The sequence below is a fragment of the Rhinopithecus roxellana genome, chromosome 1 (assembly GCF_007565055.1).
Source record: "Rhinopithecus roxellana isolate Shanxi Qingling chromosome 1, ASM756505v1, whole genome shotgun sequence".
Lineage (NCBI taxonomy): Eukaryota > Metazoa > Chordata > Mammalia > Primates > Cercopithecidae > Rhinopithecus > Rhinopithecus roxellana.
Window position 1 is genome coordinate 45,510,943 of NC_044549.1, and position 24,518 is coordinate 45,535,460.

A 24,518-nucleotide genomic window follows, 5' to 3' on the forward strand; every position below is an offset into this window, starting at 1 on the left:
ACGGCTTGTTCTGTGAGGGAGTGGAGCTTATTTCCTGTGTCTTGGTGGCATAAAATACAAGCAGTCTTTGGCGACAGAACTGTTTTGTTTTGGTCTTTTTTTTTTTACCTAACTGTCAGAATTCATGAAGGTCTTTGTGTATATGTGTTTTGTTTTAGAAAACCCTTATGATTCAGCTGGGTGTGGTGGCTCACGCCTATAATGCCAGCACTTTGGGAGGCTGAGGCAGGTGGATCACTTGAGGTTAGGAGTTTGAGACCAGCCTGGCCAACATGGTGAAACCCCGTCTCTACTGAAATTACAATAATCAGCTAGGCATGGTGGCACACGCTTGTAATCCCAGCTACTCGGGAGGCTGAGGCAGGAGGATTGCTTGAACCCAGGAGGTGGAGGTTGCAGTGAGCCAAGATCACACCACTGCGCTCCAGCCTTGGTGGCAGAGTGAGACTCTATCTCAAAAAATCAAAATTTAAAATTTAAAAAAAAGAAAACCCTTATAATTCTTGGACCTTTATAACCACACAGTTTTATTTTGCTAATTTCACATCAGTCCTACCAACGTTAGTTAAATTCATTTGGTTGCTTGGAAAAGAGCTCTCTCAGGATAACCCAGATCAGCTGGGCGCCGTAGCTCACGCCAGCAATCCCAGCACTTCGGGATTTCACTTCTGATCACTTGAGGTCAGAAGTTCGAGATCAGCCTGGCCAACGTGGTGAAACCCCATTTCTACCTAAAAAAAGCAAAAATTAGCCAGGCGTGGTGGTGCACGCCTGTAGTCCCAGTTACTCAGGAGGCTGAGGCAGGAGAATTGCTTGAACCCAGGAGGTGGGAGTTGCAGTGAGCCGAGATGGTGCCACTGCACTCCAGCCTGGGTGGCAGAGGGAGACTCTGTCTCAAAAGAAACAAAAAGATAGCTCAGATCTTTTTTTGCCCCAGCCCGTGTCACTTCACTGGTCAGCCTTTAGGGTTACTTTTCATGGGCCAAGTGCCCACCCTAGTCCAATCACCTGTGGGCACAGAATGGACTGGCGTTATGTGATAGAAGAAGATACTGCCTTAGACCTGCCTTGTCAGCAGCTATAAGCAGGGCAGCTTCCTGTAGAAGGGTTTGTGGCCATGTTAGACAATGTCCTTGGCCTGCTTAATTTAATATTATAATCAAAATAAAATAAGTAAATCATCAGGGAGGCGGCTGAAAGTAATGAAAAATAGAATTTAACAACAAAGAATTTGTGGTTCAGTTTTCAACTCTGGAACTTAGTAGCCGTGTGACTTGGAGCAAGTTTGAGCCTCAGCTTTCTGTCTGTAAAATGGAGATTTATAAGGGTTAAGTGAAATGATACACATGAAAACACTTTGTCAACTATGAGGCACCACACTCACATAAAGCATATTATATTACCTCCTGTAAGTCCCTCAAAGCATAAAATATTCCATTTGTAGGATTTTTGGATATCCCTTTATAAATTGAATATCACTTTCCAGCACAAAGCTTGTACTTCTGGGTTCAGATGATGACCCCTTCTTGTCAGAATCTGCAGAAATAGCCAGGAGAGCTCAAGGTTGTTACCCTTTACACATAGCTGACCCAAACTGCATTATTCCTAGAGTGCTTTGTTTGGAGAGAATAAGGTGTTAGCATTGGCACTCCTCAGAGTCCTCCGACCCAAACTCCCTTTATTTGCAGATGAGGAACTAAGGCTTAGAGAGGTTAATTAACTTCCTCAATGTCACTGATGGTACCAGAGTAGCACTCACTCAATTATCGATTGCTCCCTAACAAATTACTTCAAAACTTAGAGACTTAAAACAATATTTATTATGTAGTAGTTTCTGTGGGTCAGAAATCCAGGATTGGCTTTGCCTGGTGTTTCTGGCCCAGGGTTTCTTGTGAGGCGGTAGTCAAGGTGTCGCTTGGAGCTGCAGTCATCTGGAGGTTTGACTGGGGCTAGATCTGTTTCCAGGGTGGCTCCCTCACATGGCTGTTGGCAGGCGGCCTCAGTTTCTCACCTTTCGGACCTCTCTCTAGGGCTGCTTAAATGTCCTCATGACACGGTGGCTGGCTTCCCCCGGAGTGAGTGATTCAATAGAGAGCAAGGAGGAAGCAGCAATGCCTTTTCTCCCCTAGTTTCAGAGGTCACGCATCAACACTTCCACCATATTCTAGACATTCAAAACAGTCACTAAACCCAGCCCACACTCAAGTAGAGGAGAGAGGAATTCAATTCCACCAATCCCTAAAGGGTGAAGTATTAAAAAATTTGTGAACATATTTTCGAAACACCGCAGAAGGTTTCCTTTAATGTGGCATTTTCTTTATAAATGAGTTTCCATCAGAAATCAGAAGGATTTTTTTCAATTACTTGATGAAAGATAATTCTCATTCAGCAGTAATTAGTAGAAGATAAATTAATTTATAAGGGTGTCTTCTCAGGATAATATTGAGAAAACCTCTGATGCAAACAAAAGGGTAAAACAAGGAGAGAACAGTATAAGAAAAGAAAGACAAGGGAAAAACAGAAGCAAGGGTGCATTAGATTCTGACTTCTGTGGGCAGAGTTTTCTTTCAATTCAGGAAACACTGAGTGAACAGATGCTATGTAAATCATGTCTAGGGGCAAGGGTTTGAAGGTACAAAACCTCTAGGTACTCCAACTCTAGTTGCAGAGCATGACAGAGCATGACTCATATATGTAACTAGCCCAAATATAAATAACACGGAAGCTTACATTAAATATTGTCATGGAGGTACCTAAGCTTATGTTAAATACTGTAATAAAGGAAACCATCATGTGCATTGGGAACATGAAGGAAGGAAACAATTCTGTAGCCATGCGGTTTGTAAAGCCTTGCAGAAGATATGCAAACCACTCCACTACCATACATGCACCCTGGCACTTTTCATACCCTTTCCCTGCTTTATTTTTTCCCTTTAATACTTATCACAAGGGGGCCGGGTGCAGTGACTCATGCCTGTAATCCCAGCACTATGGGAGGCCAAGGCAGGTGGATTACCTGAGGTCAGGAGTTCGAGACCAGCCTAGGCAACATGGCAAAACCCTGTCTCAACTAAAAATACAAAAATTAGCCAGACTTGGTGGTGGGTGCCTGTAATCCCAGCTACTCGGGAGGCTGAGACAGGAGAATCGCTTGTACTCAGGAGGCAGAGGTTGCAGTGAGAGGAGATTGTGCTACTGCCCTCCAACCTGGGTGACAGAGCTCCATCTCAAAACAAAACAAAACTATATCTATATCTATATCTATATATCTACATCTATATATCTCACTATGTAACATCTTTATTATTTTGCCATTATCTTGATTACCTCCTCAAGAATACAGACTCCATGAAGGCAGAAGTGTTTGTTGTGTTCAGTGCTGTATCCCCAGGGCCTAAAGGACTGCCTGGCACATAATAAGCACTTCGTAAGTATTGTTCAATGAATCAATGAGATAATTAATCAGTTAGTATGGAATTTGAGCTCAATCCTAAAGAGGCAGGGCAACTTGGCAGATGCGGACTGGAGGGTAGGGTGCTCTAGGCAGAAGGGAAGCTGACCAAAGCCACTGTGTGGCTGGGCCTGTAGACTGTAGTTGCCGTGGAAGAAGGTGAGATCAGAAAGGCAGGTACTAGAGGATGTTTGTGAAGGAGTTAGGATTTTATTATACACAAAGGGAACCCACTTAAATGTTAAGGCTAGGAGTGATATCCATGTTTTTTCTCTATGACCTTGTTGCGTTTAAGAATATGTGATACCGGGAAGGTTCCCACAATTCCTATATTACCTTACATTTGATTTGCTACACACTGACCAATAATCCTACCTCTTTTACTGTAGCAGCTAGCTCTTCACTCTTCATTTGCTCTTTTTTTGTATAGGAAATGTAAAACCCTCTAAATATTGAGGTCTCTTACGTTCTGCCTCCTTTGCTGGCGAGCCTGAGGGTCAACAGTAGACCCTGGGAAATTCAGTGGCATTAGTAGTGGCTGTAACACAGTAGTTTTATGCCTAGGGAATGAATCATAAATTTCTTGCTATAATTTCAAGGTTCCCTGATGTGTAGGGTATTTTTCTTTTCTCAAATCTTATATGCTGAGATTTTTTTCAAGAATTCATTTCATTGCTGCTGGCAGCAACTGTAGGCAGTGTGGGAAGCTCACACAGGGACATGACTGTCCTGGAGCCCGGCAGTGAGGGACCTCTGCTTCCTGTCCTTTGCTCCAAGAGATGGAGTCTCTGGGCTGGGTCTCAATGACCTCAGCCCAGAGGCCAGGGCAGGGGGTTGGGCCCCACCTGCTGTGAGGGTGGATGTGTCATTTAACCTCTGTTCAGTGTCCCCATTAAGGAAGGTATGGGATGCTGGCTGAGACTTTATGCCACAGCCTCACCTTGATGGAGCTTCTTGGATGTCCTAGAGAGCCCAGACCTCTCTAAAGGAACATTATTTTAGATAAGGACAGCAACTGTCTTAACTCTGAAATCTCTCAGCCCAAGCTTAGAACATAACCCTGCCCACACCTGACTGAGAAAAGAGATGCATTATGGTTGAGAAAGCAGAGATCACACACAGGATTTTTTCCCCTAAGTTGTCTCCCTTGTTCTAGTTCCCTTAATGTAAACAGAAGCAACTAGAAAACCTGGAGAGTAACTTACCATGGGAAAGGGAAGGCACTTAGCCACTAATCCCATTTTTTAAATAAAATGGCCATTTTCAAAAGAAGATAACCACCGTTGTCCTTTTTGCTGACAACTCTGTTACTTTGTCAAAGTGCTTAGTGATTGAAAGGCAGTGATATGGCCAGTCACACCTGTAATCCCTATAATTTGGGAGGTGGGCAGATTTGAGCCCAGGAGTTCCAAACCAGCTCTGGCAACATAGTGAGACCCCCATCTCTCAAAAAAAAAAAAAAAAAAAAAAAAAAATTAGCCAGGTATGGTGGCATGTACCTTGTAGTCCCAGCTACTTGGGAGGCTGAGCTGGGAGGATCATTTGAACCTGGGAGGTCAAGGCTGCAATAAACCGTGGTCATGCCAGTGCACTCCAGCCTGGGTGACAGAGTGAGACCTTATGTCAATAAAGAGAGAGAGAGAGAGAGAAAGAGAGAGAGAGAAAGAGAGAGAGAAAGAAAGAAAAAAGAAAGAAAAAGAAAGAAAGGAAAGAAAAAGAAAGAAAGAAAGAAAGAAAGAAAGAAAGAAAGAAAGAAGGAAAGAAAGAAAGAAAGAAAGAAAGAGAAAGAAAGAAAGAAAGAAAGAAAGAAAGAAAGAAAGAAAGAAAGAAAGAAAGAAAGAAAGAAAGAGAGAAAGAGAGAAAGAGAGAGAGAAAGAAAGAAAGAGAAAGAAAGAGGAAGGAAGGAAGGAAGGAAGGAAGGAAGGAAGGCAGACAGGCAGGCAGGCAGGCAGGCAGGCAGTGGTGATTTTAACAATGACTTCATATGGACTCCAGTATAGAAGAGGGTTGTTGTGGAAGTTGGGTTGGGGGTTAGGGATAGAGAAGTACAAAATCCGAATGCCTCCTTCACCATGGAAACCTTGTACCCTCACAATATAGGGGATGGTCTTAGAGCTCACAGTGCCCAGTGTGGATCCATCTTAGATGCAGCTGAAAGGAGGTATGGAGTGTCTTGGAAGGATCTCTTGTAGGTCTCAGAGTCTAGTGAAGCCTTTTCAAGGAGATGAGAAGCAGGTGGAAGAGGTTGGTGAAAATGCAGTTTAGGAAGGTCTCAGCCGTGAGAGAACTTCAAGAATACAGAGACATCCTGGCCCATATATGCTAGGGATACATGTCTGTGGGCTTGGCAGGTATTTGGGAACTATATTCTGTCCTGGCTATGAATCCAGAGGCAGAATACTCACACAGATTTGTTGAGTGAACGAATGAGTGAATGAATGAACAAAGAACTTGAGGTCAGCCTTAAAAGAGAACTTTCTACACAGTCTCTTCCTTTCAGAAACCAAATTTGTTTGAAGTCGACCAAAACCCTCCAGAACGGGTGGTCAAAGCACTGGGAGAGGAGTACCTCTTTTTTAAATTCCATTTTAATTTATTTTAAATTTCATTTATTTATTTTTATAGAGACAAGGATTTCACTGTGTTGCCCAGGCTGGCCTCGAACTTCTGGCTTCAAGCTATCCTCCTGCCTGGGCTTCTCAAAGTGCTGGGATTGAAGGTATAATCCACTGTGCCAGGTCAAAATAATTTGTATTTATTTAGTATATTTTAGAGACAAGGTCTCACTTGGTCATCTAGGCTGGAGTGCAGTGGCACTGCAGCCTCCAACTCCAGGACTCAAGCAATCCCCCCACCTCAACCTCCTGAGTAGCTGGTACTACAGGCTCATACCAACTAATTTTTTTTTTTATTTTTGTAGAGGCAGAGTCTTGCTGTGTGGCCTAGGCTGATCTTGAACTCTTGGCCTGAAGCAATCCTCCTGCCTGGGCCTCCCAAAGTGCTAGGGTTGTAGGACATGAGCCACCATGCCCAACCTGTACCCAGAGTGACTGTCTCTAGATTGAAATCCAATACATTGCCTGTAGCTGAAGTCCCAGGAGAGCAGGGAGGGAGAAAGGATATCTGATGGTCACAGTGTGGCTCCCCTATCATGATGCTGGTTATGGTTGTGCCCCTCCCCACCCACCAGCCACCCCCTTACCCCTATGTACCCCAAACTTTTGGGCTCAAGCAGGGAACTCTCTTTTTTTTCTCTTACATATACCAAACATGTTGTGAGGTTGATACTATTAACCATCTCCATAGCTAAGAGCTCATTCTTCTCCCTGTTTGCTAAAATGGGGGCATAGGAGCCTTCTCACAGGGGTAATTGCCAGGTTTTCTATAACTTGCCCAAGTGTTCCTCCAGGTTCTGTTTTTTCCTAAAGATAAAAAGAAATTTGCTGTCCATCTAAGCACTGCCACAAGGAACTCTCAGCGAGCGTGGTTGGTGTTCCCAAGGGCCTAAGCTTTCATCACCAAGTCCTTGCTCACCTTCTTTGTTATAATATTTTGTCCAGGACATATTTCAAGTCAAGCTGGCTCTTTCTAGCTACCAAACTGCTAACTACAGGGGAAGGGGTACAGGAAAGAAAGAATTGTAAAAATTTATAAGTAGAACTTTCTCTGCTTTCTCTGAAACTAGCTGACTGCTCTCAATCCATATTGGTATGGTTGACTTACATTTAAAGGAGGATAAAATTACCCTCTCTTCCCAGTTTTTGGACGGTCTGCCATCTTGACTTTGTATTATGCCGTAGCTATTAAATCTTAAATCTAGCCCAAATATTCTAATGGGACCAACAGTTTAATTATCTCCCATAATATCTAGCCCCCATCTCTTACAGCTATCAAATGGAAGGCAAAACTGTCCAATTCTTCTGAAACCTCTTTGCTCAGCACCACTGAGCCATTCAGCAGGACCGTGGGACATTCAGAGGGTCTAGAAGGGAGTCTTCCATGTGCCCTCAGTGACTTAATCACACCAAATAATAACAACAGCCATTAAGTAGGTATCAAGTGTTCACATGCATTATAATCTTTTTGTTTTATTTTGTTTGAGATGGAGTTTCACTCTTGTTGCCCAGGGTGGAGAGCAGTGGCGCAATCTCAGCTCACTGCAACCTCCACCTGCTGGGTTCCAGTGATTCTCCTGCCTCAGCCTCCCAACTAGCAGGGACTACAGGCATATGCCACCACGCCCGGCTAATTTTTGTATTTTTAGTAGAGACGAGGTGTCACCATCTTGGCTAGGCTGGTCTCAGACTCCTCACCTCAGGTGATCTGCCTGCCTCAGCCTCCCAAAGTACTGGGATTATAGGCATGAGCCACCGTGCCTGGTCCCATGCATGATAATCTTTAATTGAAACAGCAGCCCTATTACGTTGGTACTTATCTTAATCTTTTTCAGTGAGGAACTGAACTGAGTGTTCTAATATTATTGACAAGGAACTGAAGCTTAGAAAGAGAACTTACATCTTTAACATTTCTACAGTAACACAGCTAGTCAGTGGTGGAACTTGAATTCAGACTCAGGGCTACTGAGTTCAAAACCCAGATTATAAATCACCATGATGTAGTCTAGTGACCTCCTAGACTTACCAATTCCCTCAGCCTCCTCTATCTTGCCACTGCCAACTGAAACACAGATTATGGACAAGAAATACTGGCTTTTTTTTTAAGGAAAGAAAACCCCAAGAAGCCAACACGCGCACACACACACACACACACACACACACACACACACACACGGGTCCTTCTGACTAATGCCAAACACAGAGCTCTGGGATGCCTTATTGTTGAAACAATGCCATAAAATAGGAGAAAAGTGATAAAACTTAGAAGCCATTCTAAAAATGACTATTCAGTAAGCCAAATAGGGAATACTGTTTTATTTTAGCTTTATAGTATACACATATATACACACAAGCCATCCAAAATATGTCCTTCTCACTGCTTCAGTGTTAAAATGTGTAGGATGAACAAAATTAGTCCCAGGAAGAGGACATCACTGTAGAGATCACTACCAAAGAATGTGAGAGAGGTGGGGAATTAAGAGTTGTACTTGACCTCCAAAAATGGGAAAGACAGGGTCTGGAGAGGAAAAGGGAAACAACTGAGATGGAACATTGCCCATCCACGGAAGTCCAAAGGCAGAAATGGCCAGGACACATTTGGGGCAGCCTCAAGAGATCAAGCAGATAAAATACACAGACAAGTAGTGAACGCTGAGATTGAGGAAGTGGGTGGGGAAGTGTTACAAAGGGCTTTGAATGCCAGGATGAGGGTGGCAGAGCCCATGTAAATTCTGAAATAAGAGAGTGTTATGAGGAGAATGGAGAGTGGGAGAGACCAGTTAACGAGGAGACACCTGCAGAAATGTAGAGGCGGGTGATAAACACCTGGATGGGCATAGGGGCTTCCAAGAGACAAAGGAAAGACTTAATAACTTTGCAGGACTAAGTGATAGATAAGATATAAGGGGTAGGCAAAAGAGTCTCAAATGACTACGGTTTCTCCAAAAATGTTTTGAGATTGGGAGGGACAGGTAGTTCATCTGGGCTGAGCTATAGTGGAGGGAGCCGGGAGGGAGGAAGAGGAAGAGGCCTGGTGCAGGGTGAGGGAAAGAGAATCTGCAAGACTGGGCCCTGACACTACCTAGTTTTGTGATCAGATCCCATTACTTGCCATAGTCTCTGCTTTCTCATTTCTAAAATTAGGAATTTCACCCAGGAAACGTGTTGAGCCCCCAATATATGCCACCTACTGTATGCATTTTCTTTTGTCTTATATTTCCTCTGCGGGCTGGTGGTTGCCCTAGTTAGGGTAGTGTGAGTCTCTATGGGACCAGTGTTCTGATCAAGGAACCCAAGCACGTGTTTCCTTTAGAAAAGCCTAGCTTTTGCTTCCCTCTAGTGGCTACTTATTGCCACTAGACCTCTGCCTTTGCTCTTTTTGTCCCTGGAGAGCTGGTCTGAATTGAAAATTAAGAAGTTAAGGCCGGGCGCGGTGGCTCACACCTGTAATCCCAGCACTTTGGGAGGCCAAGGCGGGAGGATCATGAGGTCAGATCAAGACCACCCTGGCTAACACGGTGAAACTCCATCTCTGCTAAAAATACAAAAAATTAGCCGGACCTGGTGGTAGGCGCCTGTAGTCCCAGCTACTCGGGAGGCTGAGGCACAAGAATGGCGTGAACCCGGGAGGCAGAGCTTGCAGTGAGCAGAGATCGCACCACTGCACTCCAGCCTGGGTGACAGAGCAAGACTCCGTCTCAAAAAAAAAAAAAAAAAAAAAAAAAACAAAGAAGATGGAGCTGGATCATAAACCATGCACATGCACATGGTCAAGGGAACAGTACAAAGTGTTGTCTAGAGGACATGTCGTGATAGTTGGTATCCAGAGAGGATGGTGAGAGGAGGAGATAAAGGAGGCATGATGTCATGAACCAGAGGTGAATCTTGGGATAGCAGTCAGTCCCAAAGCAAAACCAACCAACAATAGCTGATGGGAGCAGAAAATCACATTAGGACTCACCCAGTAAGTGGGTTAACCTGAGCAAATGGAAAGTATGGGGTCATAGATAAAGGCCTACCTTTACACTGAAGAAGATAAGGTCAGGGATAATGGGAAACCCTAATAATTTGCTGAGGGCAAAAACTTGACATGAAGATGCTTTAAGATGCTGGGAACCCTTTCTGTTGCTGCTGCCAATTCTACTCATTGCTGGGCACATGTGTTGGATCTGGGGTGGTGCCAGCACAGCTGGAGATGGCCTCATGCTTGTGAAGCTTAGCAGCTGACTCAGAATAAGAAGTGCATGGATGAGGAGGCTGGACTCACTAGGCTTGGAGTCCTGCCTTTGCAGTTAGTTATTAGGATGCAGTCTTTAGCTAGTCATTTCACCTCTCTGAGCCTCAATTTCCTCATCTATAAAATCAGATGATAATGCCAACCTTATGAGATCTATGAGGGTCAGATGATGTCTATGAAAGAGTTTATAAACTATAAAGGGCCATACAGATGTTAATTATTATCTTAGTCTGCCTGAAGATGAAAAATTAACAAGATGTCTGCTGACATTTCTTCTGGCCTGAGAGACGGTGACCAGGAGTATTTGCTTTCTGAATCAAAACATTTAGAATGTACTCTTTCTTCTGAACATCAATCTGTAAGGCACTCTGCTCCCAGCCAGACCCCTTACAGAGGCAGATTGTTCCCCTCTCAGGTGCTCTGCCTGTGCCCTCTTCCCATCTCCAGTCCTGGAAGACCGGCTGCCTGTCCCCAGGTTACCTAACGATAATTAGAGCAATCAGAGTTTCCTGGTCAACCAGAGGAGAGCTTGGCCTCTTTCCAGGAATTACTTTGCCAGGTTTCTATGTGTGAGTGGATACCTTAACCTCCACCCTACAACCACAGTGTAAATAAATGTGTGTTATCTACCCTGATTTGGCAACCAGTTCCAAGAATTCTCTTCCCCAGTCTGATTCCAGTCTGTTGTTTCTCTAGGATGCCCAGTATAGGAACAGCAGAAGGTCACATCCATGGCTCTACAAAGGGAAATTATAGCCTAAATTTAGGGCACTAAATCTTTGAACCCTGGGTTTGGGAATAGTTTACTTTTTTTTTCTTTCTAGTCTGCCAGATTATCTTAATATATGTCATTATGGGTGCTTTGAAAATTGATTTCTCTTTGTTTGTTTGTTTTTTGAGATGGAGTCTCGCTCTTGTCACCCAGGCTGGAGTGCAATGCTGCAATCTCTGCTCACTGCAACCTCCACCTCCCAATTTCAAGTGATTATCCTGCCTCAGCCTCCTGAGTAGCTGGGATTACAGGCACGTGCCACCACGCTTGGCTAATTTTTGTATTTTTGGTAGAGACAGGGTTTCACCATGTTGACCAGGCTGGTCTTGAACTCCTGACCTCAGGTGATCTGACATGCTAGGATTATAGGCATGAACCACTGCACCCAGCCCTGGAAATGGATTTCTACTCCTCAACACAAGACATCAGTGCAAGAAAACACATCTCGAGTGCATGCCAAGTTATGATTACTGGATAAACAATAGATAACATTTATTAAGCATGTAATGCATGTCAGGGTTTACCTGTGTTAATGTAATCCTTCCAACAACTCTATATGGCAGAAATTAATATGATTCCTACTTTACAAATAAGGAAAATGAGCCAAAGAAAGACTAATTAACTTGCTCCAGATAATACAGTTAGTAGCGATGGAGACAGATTCATACCTAAGCAGTCTAGCTCCAGACCCAGTAATCCATAGAAAGGGAAGTGGTTACCCACATCTGAATAATTGAGGTTTGATGACATTTTGCACTTCCGTGAAAATCGTCTCTGGTCTTTGGCCTGGTTTCCTCTGAAGTTCAATTTTCCAGTGTTGCACAGTCCACACAGTAGACAATTTACAGGAATGCCTGGGGCTTTCAGAGAAGCCCATAACTTCTTATCTCTCTCTAACCATGAGTTGCGCTTTTTTATGTCAAGTTTCACGCAGCCACCTCCTCCCTCTTCTGCAGGTAGCCTTGGGATTTTCAGAATCATGTCTATGAGCTCTTTTCTCCTTCCCAAGCTATAGGGTGTGTTGCAGGAAATGCCTTCCTGCGCAAGCACAATCAAATGCCTTCCTGCGCAAGCACAAGCCAGCAATATAGACAGCCTCAGTTAGGCAAAAGGAGCCAGGAGATGCTTCCTTGTAGACAGGACAGTTGGACAGTTACCTCCAGGCTGAGGGGCAGTTTTGCAGAGGCAAAGTTCATTGCCAGGGGGTTAATCCTCCTAGCTGCATCTCTATTGACAGCTTGTGTGGGTTCCCTAGGGGCAATGAGATGAAGATAGAAGGGAGGATAAATACCAGTTGCTACTACTGCCTCTTCTTTCCCTGAGGAGAGGATGGCTCTGCCCTTCTCACCCAAACTTGAGTCAGTGTCTAGTCCAGATGTTCTCTGAAGCCTAGACAGGGAGTACAGAGATGAAGAACAGGCAGAAGCCAGGCACCGTGGCTCACGCCTGTAATTCCAGCCCTTTGGGAGGCCAAGGTGGGAGGATCACTTCAGCCCAGGAGTTCGAGACCAGCCTGGGTAACCTGCACCAGCACCAAGGCCTCCTGGGTAACATGGTGAAACCCCATCTCTACTAAAAATACTAAAATTAGCCAGGTTTGGTAGCAAGCACCTGTAATTCCAGCTACTTGGGAGGCAGAGGCAAGAGAACCACTTGACTTGGGAGATGGAGGTTTGAGAAGCCCCTGTGAATTAAGTTGGGGTTTTTAGTAGGCTACATGCTCAACTTGACCAAAAGGCCCTCAGATTACATTCTCCCTTTTCAGTGTTGTTGTTCCATTTTCTGGAAAATTTCCTTGACATTATCTTGCAACTCATCTATGAAATGTTTCAATTCGGCCATAATATTTTTAATTTCTGAGAGCTTTTTCTCATTTTACAACTTTTTCCCTTTGTGTAACAGCTTGTTCTTTTTTCATGGATACAATATCCTCTCTTATCTTTCTGAGGATTTTATCGTGTTACTGATGTTTTATTGTCCTGCTTGCATTTTGTTTCCTCCAAGTTCCTGGTCCTTTTTCTGTTTATTTATTTTGGTCTCTGTTAGGGGGGGTTTTCTGAAAAGTCTGGTAATCTATAGCTGAATATTCACATTTATGACTGAGGCACAAAGGCTGACTCCATATTCTGTGTAAAGAAAGGAACTTGTTGACTTAAAGTTCTCACTGTGAAGTGATCTGGCAGGGCACTGGAGGTTTTGGGAGCAGAGAGGGATCTCTAAAGGCCAGTATTTGAGTATCTGTACATCTCTTGGTTTCTCCCATGAATGGTTCTAAAATCTCCCTAACATGTTATATGTGGCTGCTAGCATTCTGGGATCCAAGAGGGACGAGGATACTAGCCATCTCTCCATTCTACGTTTAAGCCTTCACTGAATTTCATTTTTCGGGAAAGTGCACATAGGATAGAAGAGGGATCTAGGGGTCCCGTCTTCCTGTTTTAGCCCCACCTGTAGTTCCACCCTCAGTGCCGTCTGGTGCTTCCACTCCCTGGACCTGTCTGAGGGTTGGGCAGAGATAACTGGCAGGAACTTGAATCTCTTCTTCTCATTCTACCAAGTCAGTATCATTCTTGCATCTGCTTTCTGTCATTAAAGAAAAAAAAAGTTCTCGGCCGGGCAGGAGAATGGCGTGAACCTGGGAGGGGGAGCTTGCAGCGAGCTGAGATCGCGCCACTGCACTCCAGCCTGGGTGACAGAGCAAGACTCTGTCTCAAAAATAAATAAATAAGTAAATAAATAAATAAGTTATCTTCTTCACTACCTCCCATTCTCTTTGTTCTTGTGGATTTATGTCTCCCCCCACTAACACCTTATGTTATTTTTGTCAGGTTTAGGAATTCATGGAGATATAGACACATGATTAAAGGGCAAGATAAATTTGGTTGAAAGGGGCTCAGAATAAAAAATTAACAGTCATCTGCAAGACACTAATAGGAATAGGTGGGCAGCCAATGGGAGAGAACTCTCAGACATTGTAACTAGGCATCTCAGTTATATATCAGGCAATAATTCATGGAATTTATTCACTCGCGCATTCAACAGATATTTATCACTTGCTGTATGCCAGGCATTGCTCTAAACTCGAGAGATATGACCATGAGCAAGACAGAATGCTCTGCTCTTCTGGATCTTACATCGGATAAGAGTAACACATAATTTAAGTAAACAAGGCAACACATTAATGGTAAGTGCTCAAGAAAATTCAGTTGCACTGTGTCAGAGAGTCAATAGAGAAACTACTCTATTTATCAATTATTAAAACTGGAAGTGGCCCTGGAGTACAATTTCCTCATCTTAAATATGGGGAAATTTAGGTATGAAGAAGGGAAGGGGCTTGCTGAGTGTCATACATGGATAAAACCTGTACCAGCACCAAGGCCTCCTGATTCCCACTCCTGCATTCTTCCCACTATTAATTACTATGCAGTTCACAAGACCTACAAGACCGGGAGACCATGGTGCTCATTTACGCACCATGGGAAACAGCTAAACCAAATAGCTCCTTCAGTTGCAGTTGGTAGAAGCCACAGTTCCAGCGAGCAAAGACACTTTAGCCTCTTAATTGGACCTGGCAGCTTCATGGACTTCCAACATACAAATTGATGTAATCCCAGAGCTCCACAACAATGTTCCTAAATGCCCAGACATTGCTTTACACATTTGCTAAAAAAAATTATAATCAATTCAAGATAAAAGCACAGCACTAAGCTCTTTTAAAGGAACCTAGTTTCTGGAGAGCCCTTCAGAGTTTTATAGCAGGGCAGGGACAGAGGTTTAGTAGAGGAAGGATTTGAAGCAGCTATGCTAAAGCATCATCAGCAATTTGGGGCTTTCCTGAAGCTTCTATAGTGGCCCTAGAGCAAAATTGGAAACTGTCCATCACTGCCCCATTTTTCCCCTCAAAGCGTTATGCCTCCTTGAGATATTTTCATTTTTCCCATTACCTTTGTCGATTTGTTTTAGAGGTTGTTATTGTTGATGTTATCATTACTTTCATTATAAAACAGCACTTATGTAAGAAACACTGAGCAATACTGGAGATGAGAAAGCCAGAGGGAAAATTACCCACAGTGCACCACCCAACAATACCAGTGTTAACATTTCCATGAGTTTTCTTTCTGTTTGTTTCCTATCAATAGGGTTGCTAAGTCGTTGATGATGTTCACACAGTTATATATACAACTGTACATCTTGTCCTTTAAATTTTTTTTTTACTTTATATAGTCTTCAAGCTATTACAAAGTTTTATAAATAATCTAATGGCTGCATAATTACTCACTTAGTGAGTAATTCCCTTCCTGTTAGGTTTTTAAAATAATTTCAACTTCCATGTTAGATTCAAGGGTTACACATGCAGTTTTGTCACCTAGGTATATTGTGTGATGCTGAGGTTTTGGGTACAAATGATCCTGTCACCCAGATAGTGAGCATAGTACCCAATAGGTAACTTTTTAACCCTCACCCACTTCCCACTGGTTAGATTTTTATATTTTAGTATTGGAGGGGGGTGATGTTATTGTTGTAAAATTTTCCTCATTTGAAAAAATGCTATTATGAGCATTTTCATGCTTAAAGTAACTCGTGTGGTGCATCTCATCTTTTTGCATTTGGAAAGGAATCATTATATTCTGCTTTGAGGTGTTTCATGGTAAGGGACATTACCTAATTAGATGAAATCACTTTCTGATGAAGAAATGCCAGGCATTAGCAACAGGTGCAGGGAGTGTTAGGGGGAGGGGAGAAAGACAGTTTTTGCACAGGAGTTGGCAGGACCTCATGGTGCCCTTGAAACCGTGCCAAGTAGATATGCTCCAGCTTTGTATTTTTTTGCCAGCCAGCTCTGGCCGCCTGTGAGGCTGTTCATATGTAGATGTTAATTTATGTGAACTTGGTGCCTCGGGCTGGCTAAGAGTTGTGGAGGAATCAGATGATCAGATGGAAGAAGTTGGCGGGCGGGCGGGCAGCCAGGGGAGGAGGAGGAGGTCGGACTTATCTGATGGGTGCTCTTGGGCACAGCTCCCCCTCTGTCAAGAGTATCAGATCCAAGTACTCTGCAAAGCAGTGTCAGAAGTCAGTAATCACAGTTATCAGAAGGCTCATTTGGCAAGTATTGAGGGCAGGTATCAGACTCTGGGGTGGTTTCTTCACAGGGAAGCTTCCTGGAAAGCAATGTGGAATGAAGAGGCAAGAGTGAATCCTGATTTTGCATAAGGAAATCCTCAGTCCCACCATTCCTTTGTTTTTATTATAATAGGAAAAGTATGTGCTGATCTGAGGGAGGTCTGAGTCACCTTCCCTAGTGAGCCTCAGGGTCAGTTCTTCTGGTTAGGGCAAAACTCCATGAAGATGACTTTAAGAAAAAAAAAAAAAAAGATTCATTTACATAATAATGTATGTGCATGTATACAGTCTGTTACCAAACAACATGCCATCAAAATTGATGTTTAAAATTTCTTCTGTACTCCTTTCCTCCCAAATTTAAATAATAATTCACTAATACCTCCAGAACTTTTTTTTTGAGATGGAGTCTCACAGTGACACCCAGGCTGGAGTGCAGTGGCATGATCTCGGCTCACTGCAACCTCTACTTCCAGGTTTGCACGGTTCTCCTGCCTCGGCCTCCCAAGTAGCTGGAACTACAGGCATGCCCCACCACACCCGGCTAATTTTTTGTAATTTTAGTAGAGACAGGCTTTCACCATTTTGGCCAGGTTGGTCTGGAACTCCTGACCTCAAGTGATCCACCCCACTTGGCCTCCCAAAATGCTGGGATTACAAGCACGAGCCACTGCACCTGGCCCAGAACTTATTTTTTAGACAATCACTTAGCTCTCTCTGCTTAAGGCACTATCCTAGGTGCTTTAATATTATCTCATTTAATCTTCACAACAAGCTATGAAGTAGGTACTGTCATTATCCCCATTTGACAGATGAAGAAATTGAGACAAAGAGGTGAAGTAACTTGCTCCTGGTCACACAGCTGGTGAGAAGCTGCAGAGCCCATGCCCTAAATGAGGCTATGCTGCCTTGGAGAATGGAGCAAAGACACAGAGGTGCACAAATGGAAGCTCTGAAATGACAACAGGACAATTATTCAGGGGTCCTGTCCTCACTCTCTGGATGCCATTGGGAAACCATCAGGGAATAACCGTGTCTTTTCCAGAACATGGGGAAGCTCACAGGGACAATCTAGCTCACACAGTTTATACAAGAAGGAGGTTCAGTTAATCTCCAAATATTAATCATGTAAAAATATTCATAAATGAAAGTGATCATTTCTGGTGAATGTGAGTGAGAACTTTGAAAATGCAGATGGAGTTACAAAGAGTGGTTACGAAATGTCCCCTATGTATGTAGCAGTCCATGCTGGAAAGAAGCCAACACAGCTATCACTGTGGAGCCGAAGGAAAGTGAGGATGGGAGGAGCTCCTTCTGCCCCTCTGGGAAGCCCTGTGGAGGGTGGGGAGGCCACGTCCACCCAGGGATTGGTCAGCAGGGGAACAGGCCCCACTGGGAATGGCGAGGACCCAGAAAGGAGAGAGACTGGGAAAGTAAGGACAGGGAGTTGGATGGTGACTCAGCAGGAGGCACTTGGGAGGGAAGCCAGGCAGACAATTAGCATCAAGAAGGCTTAGCAGGCCTTAGGCAGCGTTCTAGGGAACTAGGCAGAGAAAATATCTGAGAGCTCCCGGGAAGGGGGCCAAGACTCAGGCATGAAAGGCCAGATAGGGACTTGCTGCTGGAGTGGGAGGATACAGTGAGGGGAATAAGATGAGAGAAGATTCCAGAAGCAGGGGTACAAGATCAGAGAAGAATCAAAAACCTAACCTGAATACATGCTGAGATTCTGTGCTGCCTACTCAGCTCCCAGCATCTTCTGAGCAGGAATAACTTTGGTCTTAGAATCTCACCCTACAGCTTCCCTGGAGGAGAGGATGAGAAGGGACTGTTGCAGGAGCAGCTCTGCCTGACCCCTCAAACCATTTCCCCAGCACCCTCCCTTGTTGGCCATTCTTTGGAATTCACTTCTTGCCAGGGTAGGGAGCTGGTGTAGTAAATATTTTTGATCAAGCCATTGAGGTGAAGTGAACCAGGATATTCATCCTGTATTTGAACCATAATGGCTTTTGGGCTGCATGTAAAGCTTGAGCCCGGTTATCTATAACGTGTGAGCATGGAAGAAATTGCCCATTGATCTTGTTTCCGCTTCTTCCTTTGTCTGAACGAGGCAGCCTACAGAAGGCAAATACCGCCATCTAGTGGCATATCCAGGCTTCTCGCCAGGAACTGTATCTTGAATTGTAGAGACACAAGCCTGGCTTTTTACCCTCTTCTGTCCAGCCCGTGGGTCTGATTGTAACCCGCCCCAGGGGGCAGTGGGTCTTGTATCTGGGTGCCATGCTGGGCCGTTTGCAACTAGAGTTTCAGGCCCCTTCTGCTCTAACAGTCTGCAAAAGGACTACACTCATCCCTGGACTCAACCATGTTGCCCTGAAAGGGCTGCAAGTTGCATCCCCGGCTATGTGTGAGCTTGGCCTCAAGAAGCAACCCTGAGCCCCTGGCATTGTCACAGAGGAGCAGCTCCATTGAGATGCAGAAGCTCAGTGATAGAGAATCTCTCAGTTAGAAAGAATTTCAGTCATCTAGGCCGGCATTCTACATAGTCCATTAGTGAGGTGGAATCAAGTTAGTGGGATGTCAACAGCAATTGAGAAAAACATAAAATAGAGTGTCAGAGTTGAGCTTGTGTTTCAGTGATATATCTATTCCCATGTAGTGTTCCCTGGTCAAAAATATGAAATGTATTTCTTACAGAGCACTTTGGGATCTGAATCCCAGCACTTTGGGAGACGGAAGCAGGAGGATCAATTGAGCCCAGGAGTTCAAGACAAACATCATGAGACCACGTCTCTACAAAAAAATTTAAAAATTAGCTGGGTGTGGTGGTGCACACCTGTGGTCCCAGCCACTCAGCAGGCTGAGGTGGGAGGATCACTTGAGCCAGAGAGGTAGAGGCTGCAGTGAGCCAAGACTGCACCACTGCATTCCAGCCTGGGGTTCAGAACGAGACCCTGTCTGTGGGCAGTGGAAGGCGCTCCCAGGCCCTGACCCAGGCCTACTGAATCATGATGTGTGATTGAGGGGTGGAGCAAGAGAAGGAACTGCTAGGGAATCTTCATTTTATAAGCTCTCTACATGATTTTTGTGTACACTCAGTGCCGAACCACTGATGTTGACATTTCTGAGCTTGAATTTCCTGATGTATGAGATGGAGATGATAGTACTACCTGGTTATTGTGAGGACCAAGTGGATAATTAATGTAAAGGTGTTTTGCTAACTGTAAAAGTACTCTAGAGATTTGAGGGGTCTCCATCCCACAAAATCCTTCTCTATATGATCTTTTTAAGGAGGATAGCACCAGGAGAGTGGGGGAGTGAAGACTGTGCATTTAACGGGACCAGGAGAGTTAAATGGAAAAATATTTCTTTCTGTCTCCTTCCACCTTCTACCTTCTGTCCTGCAGATTTCCTAATCTGATCCCAATGGCAGTCCTATGGGAATGTGCTTAGCACAGACGCCCTGCCCTGTGACTGGGGGTGACGCATATTGCCAACATCAGTCTGATGCATTATTTTAACCTTTTCAAGCCCCCTCTGAAATCGAAGTCCCTTTACTGGAAATTTCTTACAGTCCTGAATGCTGAGCTTTTGGTCCTGGTGGGACTGTTAATTCTCTACTCACTGTGACGTTCACTGTGTATGCCATTGGGCAGAAGCATCCCAGAATGTGTGGGAAATGGCTACACAATATATTTGGACAAGTGCATTCATATGGCCACTGGTGCAGAAAATTTGGGCCCTGAAGGCTTACATCAGAGATGCACAGACTGAAGTAGGTTCCCTGGAAGTGGTGCAGGGACTTTGCCTCCAAACTGCTTTTGGGGTGAACTTTAGAGGATAACAGGCTAGCAAGCTGGACCTCATCCTCCTCATTCCTTCCCTTCCCTACCTGTCACTCTGCCCCTCAGTGCAGCTGTTCTTCCAAGAGGGAGACTGTACTTAGTTCTATGAGACAAACTAATAACCAAATGGATTCTTATGGAAATATGAAGCCAGAGGAAAGGGGGAAAGTGGGGCCAAATCCCCAAGGCAAAAAAGTGAGAACTCCCAGCATTCAGCAGTAGGGGTTGTTCCTGTCAACCCCTTTTATTGGTTCTGCACCAGGATCAGTGAAGTAGGAAAACGGCAGTGTGGAGCGAAGCCGGCGTGGAGCATGAGGGCTGGGGGTATGTTCCTAAGGAAGAAGTGGCCGGTCTCCCTTCTCATGCTTCCTCCCGGTCCCTAGTGCCTGAGCCTTGGAGGCTGTTCCCCTCCCAGACAGACATTGCTTTACGTCTGCCTTTGAATTGAAGTCTCATCCTTTTTGTAGTCCTCATAGCCTCAGTTTTAGGCTGATGGCTCCAGTAAGGGGTGGGGATGGGAGGTGTTGCAGGGGTTAGAAGGAAGGAAGGTTGTCTCTTCCATTATCCGCTATCATCTAGTGAGAATCTAGTGAGAGGGGTGAGTTAGAATAGATGCCCATACAATAGGAGTCTGAGGGTGGTAGTCAGGGCAGGGACAGAGCACAGGGTAAAACCTTGGAAGGAGTAAAGGGGCATACAGGGAAGGGGTTTAACGGCACAATTAGCTGAAGCTTGGCAAAGGAATAACGAGCTCTAATGAAGCAAGAGGAATTAGAATCAAAGCCCTGGTTCTGGGCAGGCTTCAGACTGTGGCTACAGCTAGAAAGCCTGAGTGATTGAATATAGCACTGTGCTAATTACATTTTTTTTCTTGTTTTCTTTCCTGTTCTCAACTCTCCTTTTCATCTTCTGCCGTCTGTCCACCCTAAACACCATTTTTCCCCTTTTTCCCCCTTCTCTTCCTCCTTACCTCTGCTCTCACACCTTCTTTATTCCCTCTCACCAACCCTCTCCCATATTTCTCCCCCTTCCTCCTCCTGCCCTCCTGTTCTACTCCCTCCACCACCACCCACCAAAGCTCTCCGGCGGATGTGAGCTGACAGTAGTCCTCCAGGACTTCAGTGCGGGCCACAGCAGCGAGCTGACCATCCAGGTGGGGCAGACGGTGGAGCTGCTGGAGCGGCCCAGCGAGCGGCCTGGTTGGTGTCTGGTCCGCACCACGGAACGGAGCCCGCCCCTGGAGGGCCTGGTCCCCAGCAGCGCCCTGTGCATCTCACACTCCCGAAGCAGCGTGGAGATGGACTGCTTCTTCCCCTTGGTGAAAGGTAGGAGAACAGAGCGGGTGGGAGGCACAGACCAAGGAGGCCACGCGCGCTGGCCTGACTCTAGCTGAAGACCACCATGGAAGCGACCTGTCTCGTGGACCCGTTTTGACCCTGTGGGGTTTCTTTGGGACCTGATTGTGAAGTGAATGGGCTGGGAACTGGGAGAGGAAGAGCTACCAAGTAACTGTGTGTGGCTTTGGGAAGGTCATTTAGCCTTCATGAGTCAGTTTCATCTTAGAGATGAAGGTTGAATTAAGTAACCTCTAAGATCTCTTCCGGTTTTCTCATCGTATCACACTACATTCGGAAAAGTCCTCTTCCACCTTTGGCCAAATATGGCGTAGACTCATCCTTTCTCCACTGTGACCCACTCCCCTCCACAGCAACTTCTGGCTCTCTGACCCCCCACCAAGTACTCTCATGCTGACCTGGAGACACCAGGCACACCCAAGGAGGAGCCACAGCTGAGTCAGATCTGATCCTGCCCTCAGCCCGGCCAGGGTTTGAGGTCCATGACTCCTTTATGTGCCTTCAACAGATAAAGTATTCTAGCCTTGGCTTTTATTGTATGTAAGCTCTGTGTTCCCTTGACATGCCTGTTTACTCACTTTTTCTCATGCCAGGGAGACTAAACCCCTCATGACAGTGGTTCTTTAGGGGTGGTCTCTGGATGAGTAATATCAGCATGCCCTGGGAACCTGTTAGAAATGCAGGTGCCAGCCTGGGCAACAGAGTGAGACCCTGTCTCTACAAAAATTTAAAAATGCAAGGTGGCACATGCCCCTAGTCCCAGCAACTTGGGAGGCTGAGGCAGGAGAATCACTTGAACCCGAGAGGCTGAGGTTGCAGTGAGGTTCCAGTGAGCCAAGATTGTGTCACTGCACTCCAGCCTGGGCAACAGAGCGAGACTGTCTCAAAAAAAAAAAAAATTAAAAAAATTAGCTGGGCAAGGTGGTGTGCACTTGTAGTCCCAACTACTCGGGGCACGGTGAGGCAGGAGGATCAGTTGAGCCCAGGAGTTTGAGGCTGCAGTGAGCTATGATTGCATTGCTGCACTCCAACCTGGCTGACAGCAAGACCCCACCTCTAAAAATAAAAAATCAAAGTTAAAAAAAAAATCCAGGTACAGTGGCTCACACCTGTAATCCCAACCCTTTGGGAGGCTGGCTTGAGGCCAGGAGTTTGAGACCAGCCTGGGCAACATAGTGAGACCCCCATCTCTACAAAAATAAAAAAATTTAGCCAGGCATGGTGGCGCACACCCGTAGTCCCAGCTACTCAGTGGGGGGCTGGGGTAGGAGGATCACTTGAGCCTGGGAGGACAAGACTGCAGTAAACCATGCTTGCACCACTGCACTCCAGCCTGGGTGACAGAGCAAGGTTCTGCCTCAAAAAAATTTTTTTTCATTTGATTTTAAAAAAGAAAGAAACAAAAATGATCAGAACCCCCACTCCTCCAGAACTGATAGGTCCCAACAGTCTGTGTTTTAACAAGCCCTCCAGGTGGCTGTGATGCACATTTGAGTTTGAGATCCACTGACTTGTGAAGTCCAAGTGGCACAGGCCTTGCAGCCAAACATTTTACACTGAGGAAGCCAAAGACAGGCTGTAGTTCTGGGCTTATTTTTGTAACTGGCCAGATCATCAGCAGCAGAGATGCCTTCTATGCAGACCTGTGCTAGATATTTCTAGGAGAGGAAGATGGAGATGAGGGTCAGCATGGAGACCTGCTGCAGGCTTCCTGATAATTGCTGTAAACTTAGAACATGTTTGAAACGCTCTGGTGTCTGGAGTGCCATCTGGTCTTCCTCCAAAGCCTGACTTCCTTTCCTCCACTAGATGGCAGCAGCAGGCTGCATTGTTTGTGCTGCATCCAGCCTTCCAGGGTTTTTCCCACCAGGAGAAAAATGTCAGCTAAAATCGCCGCCCTGATTCTCTTCGTGCCCTCCACTCCCAATTTAGTCATTGCCTGCTTTCCCCACTGTCCTCTGAGGAGTAAGGAGGGACTATGTCAGCAAGTTGTTTGGGAATTTGAAATTGCAGGCACAAGAGGAAAATCAAGGAAACTCAGGAATCTGGTTCCACTTGAAGTCTAACCAAGAGAACAGGGTACACAGAAGCTAGATTATTGTGAGGGTAAAATGAGGTAACAGAGACAAAACACATCAGTGCCTGGCATTCAATGCACCTTAGTTGTCATGATAAGTTTTTGCTATTATATCATTTGCCATAGATTATCCAGCAAAATAACTACACACTCCCACAAGTCCAGTTGAGAGACCCATCTGCAGAGAGGAAACCAAGCACAGCAATTCATTTGCGGCAAAAGGCTAATGTTCCTTGGATCCCCAGGTGTTGGTCGTTTTCATCAGGAGGGACTCAGCTTCAAGGGAAGATGAGACTTCCTGACCTAGACCTGGCCTCCTAGCCCGAGGCTGGGCGAAATGTGCACTCCCTCCCTGCTGGGGCTGCCACATGTGCAACTTGGCAGGAGCAAACCCAAGGTGGAAAATCAGAGAGCAGTGTCAGAGTCAATCTGTGATCCCGAGGCGGGAGGTGGAAGCATTCAGGGTAAGAACTGCACAGGACTGGGGGTTCTCTCTACTATAGGACAGATTAGTGGAGATTTAACTAAAAATAGGAGCTGCAGACCAGGAATGGAAAATAGAGGCAAGAGACAAAACTGGGAGGGAGGCTGTCATAGAACTTTCCAGCTAACTCTGCCAACCAGCATAGCTTCTTAAAGGTACCAGCAGTGCCTATCACCCATTTCCCTGGCTCTTTTCATTTCCAAGTTGGTTCCTGTTTCCCCTAGGTTAGGCCAGTTATGCTGAGCCTTCAAATGGCAACCTGTGAGGTCTTACTATCTTCTCACCCATGTGAGCTCTGAATACAGAGGTCCTCTACTCCCGGTAGTCAAGGACCTAAGTTGGCCAGGCGCGGTGGCTCACTCCTATAATCCCAGCCCTTTGGGAGGCTGAAGCAGGTGGATTGCTCAGGCTCTGGAGTTTGAGACCAGCCTGGGCAATATGGTGAAACCCTGTCTCTACAAAAAATTTAAAAATTAGCCAGGTGGGTGTTGTGCACCTATATAGTCCCAGCTACTTGGGAGGCTGAGGTGGGAGGATCACCTGATCCCAGGAGGCTGAGGCTGC

The 24,518-nt window shown here is 45.3% G+C and overlaps 1 protein-coding gene across 5 annotated transcripts in view; it reads left to right on the forward strand.

Moving 5' to 3' along the window:
- The window catches only part of KALRN (kalirin RhoGEF kinase), a 707,465-nt gene that overhangs the window by 524,615 nt on the left and 158,332 nt on the right, over positions 1 to 24,518 (forward strand). For all 5 annotated transcript variants that reach the window (XM_030942180.1, XM_030942185.1, XM_030942189.1 and 2 more), the window contains exon 34: positions 21,117 to 21,363. In XM_030942180.1, the coding sequence (XP_030798040.1) occupies positions 21,117 to 21,363 (247 nt within the window). The remainder of the gene's footprint in view (positions 1 to 21,116; positions 21,364 to 24,518) is intronic.